General features: G+C 51.0%; 1 protein-coding gene across 1 annotated transcript in view; it reads left to right on the top strand.

Moving 5' to 3' along the window:
• The window catches only part of Ptpn5 (protein tyrosine phosphatase non-receptor type 5), a 51,180-nt gene extending 38,073 nt beyond the window's left edge, over positions 1-13,107 (top strand). The window contains exons 4-14 of the mRNA XM_035441653.1: positions 18-125; positions 375-458; positions 871-1,112; positions 2,128-2,317; positions 4,592-4,676; positions 7,581-7,660; positions 7,851-7,988; positions 8,766-8,876; positions 11,272-11,432; positions 11,522-11,635; positions 11,958-13,107. Of these exons, the coding sequence (XP_035297544.1) occupies positions 18-125; positions 375-458; positions 871-1,112; positions 2,128-2,317; positions 4,592-4,676; positions 7,581-7,660; positions 7,851-7,988; positions 8,766-8,876; positions 11,272-11,432; positions 11,522-11,635; positions 11,958-12,051 (1,407 nt within the window). The 3' untranslated portion in view covers positions 12,052-13,107. The remainder of the gene's footprint in view (positions 1-17; positions 126-374; positions 459-870; positions 1,113-2,127; positions 2,318-4,591; positions 4,677-7,580; positions 7,661-7,850; positions 7,989-8,765; positions 8,877-11,271; positions 11,433-11,521; positions 11,636-11,957) is intronic.
• Positions 13,108-13,314: the final 207 nt, after the last annotated feature.

The raw sequence follows: 13,314 nt of genomic DNA, 5'->3' as shown, positions 1-13,314 counted from the left end.
TCCCCTGACTGCCCCAGCTCGCCTGTGGGGTGCTCTGGCTCAGTGGCCATGGCCACTCCTGGCTGCAGAACACCACAGACCTCATCTCCTCCTCGCTCACACTGTTGAACCATCTGGGACCTGTGGTGAGTAAACTCTGGGGACCCCTAGAACAATGGGGGTGGAGTGGGATAACCTGGGACTTCCCATCCCTCCCTCACTACTCCTGGCTGGGGCATCTCTGAGTTCAAGAGATGTTTCCAAGAACCCAAAGGCCATCTGTGTGCATCCCATCCAGACCCAGGATGGGTTTTCTTATTACTTGTGAAATAGATAAGAATATTGTCCTCCCCCAACCCCTCAGGACACTGACCAGTTTGTCTGATGTTCCCCAGGCCTGGCTGGGTTCTGGTATCTGGGGAATCCCAAGTCTGCTGCTCGTCTCTGTAACTGTGGGCCTGGTCATCATCACCACCCTGGTAAAGTGCCTCCTTGTCTTCAGCCACAGGCAGTTGTTCCCTCTCTAGAAAGCCCCATTTCCCATTAGATCCATCTGATCCCCAGGCAGGCTAACCTGGGTTCTGAATAGGGTGAAGATAGCCTTGTCGCCTTCAGCAGCATGCCTACTTAAAGCAAGAGGCTCCTTTCTAGAAGTGATAGGCCTGAAAGAAAGGGCTGAGGCAGAAAGAACCTCTAGTACCTACCCAGAGGGATTAAACCCACTAAAAACTGGGGACAGAGAAGGGAGAGTGGGGATAGAACCTGACATCTAGGACCCAGGAGAATGTGGTTGCTGTAGACCTTATAGCATCAGACAGCTCAATCCCAAGGGGTACCTCCATGAATCCAGCAGGCAGCGAGCATGATCCCAGGCTGTATGCTCCCAACCAGGTGTGGCACCTCCTCAAGGCACCCCCAGAGCCACCGGTACCACTGCCCCCAGAGGACAGGCGCCAATCAGTGAGCCGCCAGCCCTCCTTCACCTATTCGGAGTGGATGGAGGAGAAGGTAGAGGATGACTTCCTGGACCTGGACGCGGTGCCTGAGACACCTGTGTTTGACTGTGTGATGGACATCAAGCCTGAGACTGATCCCACCTCGTTGACTGTCAAGTCCATGGGTCTGCAGGAGAGGTGGGAGGGGTAGACGAGGGGTGGGCTGGGGATCACAAATTCTCAGCTCCCATTAGAAGGGAGCTCCTGGTTTAGAGCACAAGGTTATCCTCATCACTTAGTGTGTGTAGACACATGCTTTTCCAGTAATGCACATTGACCAGGGTACTTCAAGATAAATGCCCAAGAGTGCACACCCATACTCTCCTTGGCTTGAGGAAGTCAGAGTTGGTTTCCTTATATAGGGCTTGCTGGGGCCTTCAATTTAACTGTGTTCCTTGTGACTTGACAAAGGGACAATAGGTACCATTTCCCAAAACCTAGAGTGCCCCATAGGATTCCATGAGCAAGTTTTGGGAGGGAGTGACAATCTGAGTTTAGGGCTGGGTAAGCAAGCTTACACACGGTTTGGAGTACACAGAAGATGTCATAGAATGTACTGGATAAGGACTCAGAAAACCTAGACAATAGTTTTTGACTCTGCCACTTCATCATAGTGAAATCCTGGACAATGCTAGAGCCCTCCTGAAACTCAGTGTCCCTTTCTACACAACGAGGATCCCCCCTATCCGAAGGTTTGAGGCACTGAGCATGATGGAGTTGGCCCAGTATAGATATCCTTGCTGCGAATGGCTGTCTTTGAGCTCCTTTCTTCCCTGGATGCAGAGGGCCCTGGCCTCTGCTAGCTGAGATGCACTCGATGCCATGACAACCTCATTCTAGAACTGTGATTCTGGGGTCTGAAGCTGTGCTCTTGGGCTTGAGGCTCACCTTAGCATATGTCTCCCCAGTGGGCCTCCTTCCACAACAGAGTCCAGAGGAGGGCCATTAGGGATTGCTTAAGGGTTGAGCTTTTGGAACTGGGGCCCTCACCCCACTGTAAGAAGGAGTGGACAGAGGTGTAGACAGAACCATGTGCTCCTTAGGATAGGTTCCTGTCACATCCCTCTTCCTGGAGCCCACCCTGCTCTCCTCTGACCATCTTCTTGCTTCCTTTCATGTCTAAGGCTAGTATCTTCTTCTATGACCCTTGCAGGAGGGGCTCCAATGTCTCCTTGACCCTGGACATGTGTACCCCTGGCTGCAATGAGGAGGGTTTCGGCTACCTGGTGTCCCCACGAGAGGAGTCAGCCCACGAGTACCTGCTCAGTGCCTCCCGTGTCCTCCGAGCAGAGGAGCTGCATGAAAAGGCCCTGGACCCCTTCTTGCTGCAGGCAGAATTCTTTGTGAGTCCCTTGAAGTGACCATCCACCTTTGCATGCATAATAGTCCACCACCCGGCCAGTCAGTACCCCAGAGTATACAAACCCATACATGGAATAGACTAGTATCCCCTTGTCGTCTCTCCCAGCATCCTGGAAATGCTCTTAATCTCTGAGACCTGATGTCCTCATCTGGAAATTCAGACAAATGGCAGGGTCTTCGCAGGAGTTAAGGGTGACGATACCATATACTAGGCAGACAGTAGTACTTCTGGATCTGATGGAAGGACTGTGCTCTGGAATCCGAAGAAAGCAACCTCCTCCTGGTGGTGCAGTTCAGGGGTAGAACATGTGCCTAGTAGCATACACAAAGCTTGGTCAACCCTCAAGGAGAAAAGAAAGCCTCTCCTATCTTCCCGCCCTCCTCTGCCTGATAACATCAAAGATGTTTGTCCCCATGCTCCTGTCCCCACCCCCCTTTTCTCCCTTGGGTTTCAAGCTCAGGCCCTAAATCCTTTCCCAACCTCAAGACAGGTTTCTCTGTGTATAGTCCTGGCTGTCCTGGAACTCGCCCTGTAGACCAGGCTGGCCTCAAACTCATAGAAATCTGCCTGCCTCTGCCTCCCAGGTGCTGGGGTTTAGGTGTGTGCTACCACTGCCAGGCCTGCACCCCTAGTTAATAAAAGAACATCAATGGGGGAAAGGAGGAACTGAAGCCCAACAGCCCACTTTCCCATCAAACTCACAAGCCAGGTAGCTAATCCACTGTGCCTCTTTGGCTCAGTGCTCCAAGATCTCCAGAGCTTGTCTCCACCTGCAAAAAACCTAAAGTGGTGGGCACCAGCTTTCTTCTCCAGCCTTGAGCTCCACCCAAATACCAGCAGGCCAAGTGACCAGTACCTTCCTCACATCATTCCCACCTCAGTGAGCCCATAAATCCTTCCTCCATCACCCCAGCTCCAGCTCTCAGCTCCCACCATCATCCTCTCCCTTTGAAAACAGTCCTCTGTGTCCCTTCCTGTTCAGTAGATATTGTAGATTTTGCCAGGGAGAAGAAACAAGTCTGCTCACCAACTCCATGGTCAGTTCTGCAATTGTGTATTGTGGGGATTTTTTTAATTATTATTTCTTTTGATTCTCACAAGAGCCCTAGATGGTATCTCTATCTGCACTGGGCAAAGACCATCTAGTATATCCAGTAACAGTGAGCTTTATGACCAGGTGCTAAAGTGTGCAGACAGATTAGACAGGAGTGCCTAGTGAGGCATCCCTGGGGAGGTATCCCAGAGCCATGGGTGAAGGAATAGAGCCGAGGTGAACCTAAGAGTTAGAGCCAATTTGAAGGTGCAGGGCTAAAACTAGTACTCTCGGAAGCATGGCGCCATGAATGCAGACCCCCATGGGCCTGGGCAGAGGACTGAGAATAACAAATCAAAGAAATCCAAGTCAGGAAGAACACAAGTTCAAGGCCTGCCTGGGCCACATAGTGAGTTCAGGGTTAGTGAGCAGCCTACTAAGGCTGCCTCAGATTTAAAAGTCACGGGGGAGGAAAGCTGGGATTTTAGCTCAGTGTTGGGTACTTGCCCAGCATGCACAAGGCTCTAGATCCAATGTCCAGCATAAGAGGAGCATGTGCAAAGGGACAGGAGAAGCAGACCCAATGGCAGGAGGCCGGATCCAAAGAGACCTCACAAGCCAGGGTACCCATCCGACCTGGAGATGCTTCAGTGTGACAAACAGTGTATGGGATGAGAAGCCGGTTCCCTTTTTACTGGGCAATGAGGGAAAGTTCTAAGAGGAAGAGACCTCAGATAAACAGGATGTGTAGAAGAGATGGGGGTGGGTCAAATACTACCAAAAAGTGAACATCACAAACAAAAGTCCAAGGTGAGAGTGACCACAGCAGGAACACATATCCCCAAAACTACCTGGCTGGTTGCTGCACAGAGAGCAGGGAAGGAAAGGGTGATTGGCAAGGTCTTGTTTTTGCTTGGCCTTTTATTGAATGTCTATCTCAAACCAAGCTGGCCCTCAACAGACAATTGCTGTGTTATTTATTTTATGCACTTGGCATATGCCAGTGACTATTCTAAATGTGTGTGGTGTGTGTGTGTGTGTGTGTGTGTGTGTGTGTGTGTGTGTGTGTGTGTGTGTTAACTCACTCAGTAGTAATTGTCGAATGAATGCATGAACTCAAGACAGCCCCTGCAGTGGCAGTTAGAGGCAAGCAGCCCCTGAATTTGGACTTCTAGGAGACCAGCCTGAAGCTGCTCACAGCCCCATGTCTTCCTCATGTAGGAAATCCCCATGAATTTTGTGGATCCAAAAGAGTATGACATCCCAGGACTGGTGCGGAAGAATCGGTACAGAACCATCCTTCCCAGTGAGTACCTGCTGCCCCAGGGTGGGGAGGGGAGGGGATGGGTCCTGTCATCCAGGAAGGCCTCAAGTCCAGAGACAACAAACAATCATCACAGGAGATGGGGCAGAGGCCAGGCCAATCAAGGAGGAGAAGGGAATGAGAGCAGACACTGGCTGCCTTTCTGGCCCTGGACACTTGCCCTTCCTGGCTAGTGGCACTGAGCTCTGTAGAAGCTCTGAGAGAAAGGGTGGCTCTGAGGCAGTGAGCAGTGACTGAAGTATGAGCAGGGCCTTTCTTTCCTGAATGTGTATGTTTTAAGAGGAAGACATAATGTAATAGGCTCAGAGAAGATAAGTGGCTTATCCACAGCCACAGTTAGTAAACAAAGACCTGTTCTAAACCTGGGCTTCTATGGCCCCAGATTCAGGCTCTTCTGTGTACCTGTGTTCTCTATGACCTGACTGTCAGTCCTCTAGCAAGCAAAGCCACCTCCCAGAGGGAATGAGGTACCTTTATCCTGTAGTGATTTGTCCGAGTAAGGCTACACAGAGAAACCCCTGTAAGGCCTAAGCAGGGCTTCTCTCCTTTGGAGGTGGTCAGACCAGGTGACCTACTACTGTTCCTATTCCATCCCATGGTGTCACTGTCAGGTCGTTTTGACCAAGGCCCTCTTGGGGCTAGTTCAGAAGGAGGGGGTTGAGTTGTTGAAAGTGAATCCCCAAAAACCTATTCCAACCAGTCTGTGGAATAGTGAGCCCTTAAAAAGCAGTTTGCCATCAGCGTCTCCAACAGCATGTAAGATGTCATGACTTATTTTTAACTTTTACAATATCGACTTGTGGTTGCTATGGTTACACAGTCTCTAGGTAGTTATGTTTAAACAAAGCACCATTTAAGGCCAGGATGCCTTAGTTGGGCTGCTCACCTCTTTTCTCAACTTATCCCCCCTGCTCCTCTTCTCCCTACAGGCAGGGGCCCGGGTATCCCAGAACCTAGGGTTTTGCTGGCTCCTCAGAATGGCCACTGAAGTCAGCCAGAGTCCATGTGGTCCTGCTGGATAGCTGACAGGCTCCCAGCTCCTCCAACCAAGCCCTCAACATTCAGGCCCCAGGCCCCCCAAACCCAACATAGAATATTGCCCAGCCAGGCAGAGCTGACCCTGAAGTGTAAAAGACTAGACTGGGGAGGAGGGACAAAGGTCATAGAAGGCTCAGCAGAGGCATCCTCTGGGATACAGGGTGGGTGGGAACCCCCTGAGATTTGCTCTATCATTGATTGAACACGTTTCCTGAGTCCCATCCCAGGGACTGAAAATTTGGATTCTGTGCACAGAGCTTGGTGTCAGGCACAAGAAATAGCTCTGTCCCAGGGTGAGCACTGACCCAGCAGGACACAATGACTGTCGCAATCTGCACCTCAAGCTCTAAAAGAGTGCAAGCAGCTGGAAGACAGCCTGGTCCTTCTTGAATGAATGAGTGGATGAGTCTCTAGATATAGCCCCCTCCCTTCCATCCTTACTACCAAATGACTTTGTGGGGGTTCGGTCTTCTATGTTGTCCAGTTCTAATGAGAAGCATTGACGCATGGTACACTGGCATAAATGTCCCTGGGCGAGGTGCCAGGGAGGAAAACCTGTGACCTTGACACTCCTTACTGGATTGTGGCAATCACATCCTGACCTGTGCTTTTTCTCCTTCCTTCCTGTCACTCTCACAATGGGGCACAACAGAAAGCTAATCATGTCACCTTCCTCCTGAAACAGTCAATGTCACCTTCTCTAAGCATGGTGTGTGAGGCTGTGGCACCTGGCTCCTCTCCAACTCCCATCTCTCTAATCTCACTCACCCTTGGCCTGTGCACTTGGTCAGACAGTGTTCCCTGTTTATCCTCCTGGCCCTTTAATTTCTGAAAAGTACCACATCTTCTGGGAAGCACAGCCACCCTAGCCCAATCACTGACCCCTTTGTCCCTCCAGCCCCAGAGCTCTCTGACTATGCTTGTTGTCTTCCTGCCCAACACTCTGCCCTCCTTGTGGCAGGGACCATGCGTGTCTTGTTGACCTGGAAGACTCTTCTCACAAGCACGGCACAGAGCCAGCATGAACTAGGGGCTGTAGAATGTAACCATTCCTATCACCACAGTGACTCCCTGATCACAAAGCTCTGAGATCTGGCCAGAGAGGGCAGCGTCCACATCTGTCCTTCCAGCACCTAACCTGGATAGGCAAAACAAAGACATCCAGGCAGAGCTGTCTGCTTTAGCACTCTCTTCTGCTGGCTATGCAGAAGCCCCCCTACTTAATCTTACCCCTCCCCACCCCTGCAGCACTTCTATACCCTCTTGACAAGAACTGTCCACCCCCATATCACCTGCCATGACCCAGGCAGAGATGGGGGCTGGCAGGGGGTGGAGACGAGAGGCATCTGCCATCATCCCTAGGTTCTTCTCCATTCCCATTGTCTGCTGGAAACTCATGATAACAGCAAGTGCCCGTTGCATAGCATTTGTCATAAGTTATTGTATGCTCTCCCCTGGGGCTCTGTTTCTTCCCCTTAACTCTTTTAATAATATTTATTTTGAATACAATGCATATAAGTATTATAGAGCACACTTGTGGAGGTCAGAGGATAATGTGTGAGATTCTGTTTGCCCCTGGGGCTATGCTGGGCCCCAGGAATCTAACTCAAGTTTTCAGCCTTGGCAGCAAATGTCTTTACCCTCTGAGCCATCTAACTATCCCCACTGTTAACTCTTTTAGTCTTTACAAGATAAAGGAGGTCATCAGGTAATGACTCTTAGTGACATCCCTGCACTGCCTGTGAGAGCACATACTGCCTATGACCTCACAGGAAATGTGGGTGCTATGACAAGTTGCACCCTGTACCAGAAGTCCCAGATCACAGCCTCACCTGTTTCCCACCCCAGATCCTCACAGCAGAGTGTGTCTGACTTCACCAGACCCTGAAGATCCTCTGACTTCCTATATCAATGCCAACTACGTCCGGGTACGTAGCTCCATCTCAAGAGCATTCCTCCAAAGGAGAGGCGTGAGCTGGTGGGATAGATCTATCCTGCAGATTTGTCCCCAAGCCAATGTGGCTCATACAAGCCCCAAGGGGATTCTAAGTGTGAGATGGGTTCTTGGGAGTGCCACCTCTGATCCTGACCTGACAGGCTGGACTTGACTGGCTGCAGGGCTACAGTGGGAAGGAGAAGGTGTACATCGCCACACAGGGACCCATCGTCAGCACGGTGGCCGATTTCTGGCGCATGGTGTGGCAGGAGCACACACCCATCATTGTCATGATCACCAACATCGAGGAGATGAACGAGGTAGGGACCCTGTGCCATTGCTCAGTGCTCCCTGCTTTTTGCCCCCACATGAAGCATCTCATTTGCATACTAATTTTTATGAGGATCTTGTGACCCTGGTGTGCACTCAACTATCAACATAAGGAAATGGGAGGTGTTGAGAGTTAAGGTATACACTCAGGGCCACATAGAGCAGAGCAGAGTCTGGAGCTGACTTCTCCCTCCCCTTCAGTGGCCATGCTTTCAACCCTCATACTTTGCTGCCTCCCAGTCTGCCATTGATGTGGAAGTTCATGATGAGCAGCTCATTTAATTGAATCTCCACTAAAAAGTCCTTCGGGGGAAGGCTGGGGACATAGTTCACTTGAGGACTTGAGTTTTAACCACAGCACCTATGTAAATAAATCCAGGCATGGTACTCCCAGTCCTAAGGCAGCCGAAGCAGGGAGATCTAGGGCTCACAGGCCAGCCGGTCCCATTACTTGATTAGTTCCAGGCCAACGAGAGATTCTGTCCCGAAAAACCAAGGTAGACTTCATGTGAGGAACAACACTTGGGGTTAAACTCTGGGCTCCATACACATACAAAGTCCTTAAAGGAGTACCATTTTCATTTTTCAAATGGGGAAACTGAGGCTCAGAAGTGAGAAGTAGGTCATGGGTTATGAAGCCAAGATTTCAACACAATGCTCTAATAACAAAGCCTGCTGTCCTATGTGCCCTGTTGGCCTCGGCAGAGCAGGAAGGAAATGTGTACAGAGAATAGGAGTATAACACAGCCTGATCTTGGTCCTTGCAGAAGTGCACAGAATACTGGCCAGAAGAGCAGGTAGTCCACGACGGCGTGGAGATCACCGTGCAGAAAGTTATCCATACTGAGGACTATCGGCTGCGACTCATCTCTCTCAGGGTGAGGCCTGGAGCTAGATAGGGCAGGGCAGCTGGGAGGCTTAACTGGGACTGCCAACTGAAAAAAGTGCTCAAAGGCCTGCTATGGGTGATGCATAGGCCTATGCCACACCCAGGTTTTACCGGGAAGCAGGGTGGATAGACTTGGACACGAGGGTGGAGACAGAGCCTCAGCTACATTTTCCAAACCTTATTTCCATGTACCATCAAGCTGTTCCTGTGCACTGCTGTTCACAACAGTTCTAGCTCTTCTCTACAACCTCCCAAGGCCAGGACTGTCCTGGTGAGGAGGCTTCAAGCATTATCCTTATCATAATGGAAGGTTCTTTATGATTTTGAGTGCTGGTAATGTCCCTTCTATTGGGGTTCTGGCTTCTGGTCTGATGCACTCAATATGTCTACCACCAGAGGGCAGGCACTCCCTGCTGCTTTAGGACACACAATCATGCTTACAGGAAATGGCAGGAAAAAGGAAAACACACAAAATATGAGCAACACAGAGCAGCCCCAAAGAGTGGGGGAGAAGGTCTCCTCCCACCCAAAAGTTGCGCTTCTCCCAGGATAAGGAGAAGAGGAGATACTGTTCCTTTGGGGCATTAGAAGGTTCTAGTTTGGAGAAGTGGTGTGTTTGCAGAAGGTGGAGTCCCTTGTGATCACCCAGAAGGGTAGGGAAGTTAATCTGGGCACCAGGAAGCTGATTTCCTGTTCAGAAACAGCCTGGAAAAGTCACTGATGCTGACAGCCACAAAGTTCAGCCACAGAAAGTAGTTCAGGGCCTGACATCTGTCCCTCTGAGCTGCCCTGTCTCCCACTGGATGCAGAACTGGACAAGATGCCAAGGTGCCTGAACCCCCAGATGACAGTGTCCACATGAGCATCTAACACCAAGGCTCCCTGGAAATACTGAAGGCCAGGAAGTGAGGGGCAGATGCTGTGGTCACTGTCACAGCCATGTAACCCAAGGACACGAGGAACCAGCTTCCAAGTAGAAACAGGCTGCTGGGGTGTGGGCTGCTCATTTTCTCAGTGCTATGGGACCAACTAGGGAAGGACTAGGGTGTTTACAAGCACCTGCTCTGGGTGTGGTTCTGGCTTGGGTACTCAGGACAAAGCTGCGTTCTGGACTCTTTTCAAGGAGCACCCATGAGATGCTAAATACCAACTAGTGATAGACAAGGCTACAGAAGGATACATGACACATGGAATGCTCTGAGGGTGCTTCCCAGAAGTGCTGTATGGGGTCTTGGAGGATTGGTAAGGGGTGACCTGGAGCAAACAAGTAGGGACGCTTTCCTAGCCTGCAGAAGGAGCAGCTGTATGTGCAAGCACACACATGTGCCACTTCCTATAGCATGTCTTCCCACAACAGAAAGGATGATGGAGTAAGGAAGCTCCCTGGGGTCTCTAATCTAAGGGCATGGATCACATTTGAAGGTGTTCACTCCTAACCCACAGGCCCCACCTTCAGATTCCCACACCATGGATAGGAGATTTCAACATATGAAGGCGGAGGATAGGAAACCACAGCATTCAATCTGTGGTGAAGGGTTTGCTGGTTTGGTGTAGAGTAAGGTTTTCAGTACTGGAGACTTAACCCAGGTTCTCACACTCAGACACAACTCTCTCCCTGAGCTACATCCCCAGCCCTTTTTATTATTTTGTTTGTTTTGAGACAGTCTCACTAAGTTTCCCAGACTTACCTGGAACTTGCTCTGTAGATCATGTGGGCTTGATCTTCCTGCCTCAGCCTTCCAAGTAGCTGGTATTACAGGCCGGCACCATCAGGCCCAGCCAGCAAAAGGCCTTAAACACAGTGCTACGTATCCAGATTGATGCTGGGGAGAGAGAATTTTGATGTTATGGGTCTTTGATAGTCAGAAAGGAGGAGGGTAGGATCTTCCCACAGTGGGTAGGTAGAGCAGAGAGGAGACTGGCAGCACATAATGAGGACAGCTGGATGGGCAAGCAGAGCATAGTCCCTGTGCTCTAGGTCATGTGACTAAGAGGTGCCTGGAACATCTGTCAGAACAAGGAACTTCTAGATAGTAATGAATTAAAGAAAAGGCTCTTTGCCTTTCTTGAATGATTTTAGAGTTTAGAGGCCAATGTTACACACACAGACACAGACACAGACACACACACACACACACACACACACACACACACACACACACACACACACAACTCTGATCTTCCTTGTGCCATTAGGCAATATGGTAAATGGGACTAAGGATTCCTGTACTCTCTGCACCCCTCCCTTGCCTCCCTTCCCATTTCCATCTTTGCATGAATTAGGTCCTGGAACACTCACATGTATCTGGGGGGTGGGAGGACTCTCTCTCTCTCTCTCTCTCTCTCTCTCTCTCTCTCTCTCTCTCTCTCTGTCTCTCTCTCAGAGAGGGACTGAAGAGCGAGGCTTGAAGCATTACTGGTTCACATCCTGGCCTGACCAGAAGACCCCGGACCGGGCACCCCCACTCCTGCACCTGGTACGGGAGGTGGAGGAGGCAGCCCAACAAGAGGGACCCCATTGTTCTCCAATCATCGTTCACTGCAGGTAGGTTTTCCTGTCCACCCACTGGGGTGCAGCCACCCCCATCCCTGGCCTACTGTGCCCCTCAAGCCATCTATCCTCTCAAACCTCAGTGCAGGGATTGGGAGGACTGGCTGCTTCATCGCCACCAGCATCTGCTGTCAGCAGCTGCGACTCGAGGGCACCGTGGACATCTTAAAGACCACATGCCAGCTCCGTCAGGACAGGTCAGCCACTGGTCAGGGGAGGAGACGGTGGCAGTGTGATGTGTGCATGAATCGAGGGACAGTTGACAAACCAGACATAGTCTGTAAGGCAGATGGGGAGCAGAAAAAACAAACGGGACAGTGCAGAATCCAGGCAGCTCTCTGCAGGAAGACAAGACAAACAGCTGGTAGAAAGGACGGGGGTTGAAAACAAGGGGTGTCCCTGAAATGAGGGGGCAGAGGGCAATAACTGGGAAGAGTTAGTCTCCCTGAGCTACAGAATAGCTGGTGGCCCTAGTGTTTGAGGACCCCTCCCGCAGCCCACTGCATCTCTACTGGCCAGGGGTGGCATGATCCAGACATGCGAACAGTACCAGTTTGTGCACCACGTCATGAGCCTCTATGAGAAGCAGCTGTCCCACCAGTCCTCAGAGTGACCACACTCTTCCTCTGAGCTCCTCTGGGCACTGCCCAGCCTGAGTCTGGGCCTTCACCCCAACAACCCAAGATCTGGCCTTGGGTCCTGGGCCTGCTCCCCGGCCCTTCCCCTCACTCTTCCTTCTCTTCAGTCTGCTCCCCCTCTGTTATCCTGGCCTGGTCCCTACCCCCAGCCTAGCTCTTCTACTGTACATACTGCAGAGTTGGGGAGGGCAGGGGAGGAATATGCCAGGCCAGGCCTGGGGCCCCTGGGCCTGACCCACATCATAGGGACCTGGGGCCTCAGTTTTAACCATGGTTCCACTGCTACTTGGCCCAAAGTGTTTCCACGCCATGCCCCAAGTGTCCTACCACTATGTGTTCTGTCTGCCCATCATCTCTGCTATCTGTACCAGACACTGTGTCCCCTCAGCCAGGAAAGGAGCAATGAACTGAGCTCTAGCCCCTCGGTCCCCAAACCCCCAAGGCAGAGGTACCTGCCTCTGGCTCCACCAGCTCCTCTGAAAGGCAGGTTTTGCATTTTGCCACCAGGATGTGGATGGCAGGAATAGGATTCAGAGATCAGGCAGGAGAGCACGTGGTGGTTGACAGAGAGATTCCAGCTAAAGAAGGTTCCTGGGCAAGGGTCGGCATTACTCTAGATGGCTTCTGAGTGTTCGATACTCTCAGGAGGCAATGACCAGCCTGTGAGGCACTGGAGAGGAAGAGGACAAATGCAGGTGGGGAACCCCAAAGAGCCGGGCCCTGAGGGGGGCCTCCAAGAGTAGGATGGGGACTCAACTCCAGACCTGTAAGACATCTTTCTGTGTCACTCTGGGAAAGCCCAAAAGTCTTGCTGCGTGTCGCTCTGCGTGTGTGCCCTGTGTCCACGTGTGTGTTGAGAGCCCATGATCAGGGCATGCATGACACTTTGGCAACATGTGTTATCTTGGAGCCACGTGTTTTTATTGCTGATTTTAAATATTTATTCCATGGCAAACAGAGACATTTGGTGTCTTTTTATAATTAGCTCATGGTCATTGAATAGAGCAATAAACAGAGCATTTTGAGCAAAACTAAGTCTCCTGGGTCTGTCATTTCCAGTTCCCTCCATTCCCAGCTTCCTTGCACTCCAGAATTTGTGCCTCTCCTTCTCTACCCATGTACATAGTTGGCCCTCTTGCTCCCTGGCGCCCCCTGTGGGGATTGGGAATATAGGTGAAGCCGGATTTGAAAACCTAGTCTATTAATACACCAGGATTCTCACTCGGTCTTCAGCTCCA

The sequence above is a fragment of the Cricetulus griseus genome, chromosome 3 (genome assembly GCF_003668045.3).
Source record: "Cricetulus griseus strain 17A/GY chromosome 3, alternate assembly CriGri-PICRH-1.0, whole genome shotgun sequence".
In the NCBI taxonomy this organism is placed as follows: domain Eukaryota; kingdom Metazoa; phylum Chordata; class Mammalia; order Rodentia; family Cricetidae; genus Cricetulus; species Cricetulus griseus.
The sequence above is the reverse complement of the archived record's forward strand: the minus strand, read 5'-3'. Positions and strand labels throughout refer to the sequence as shown.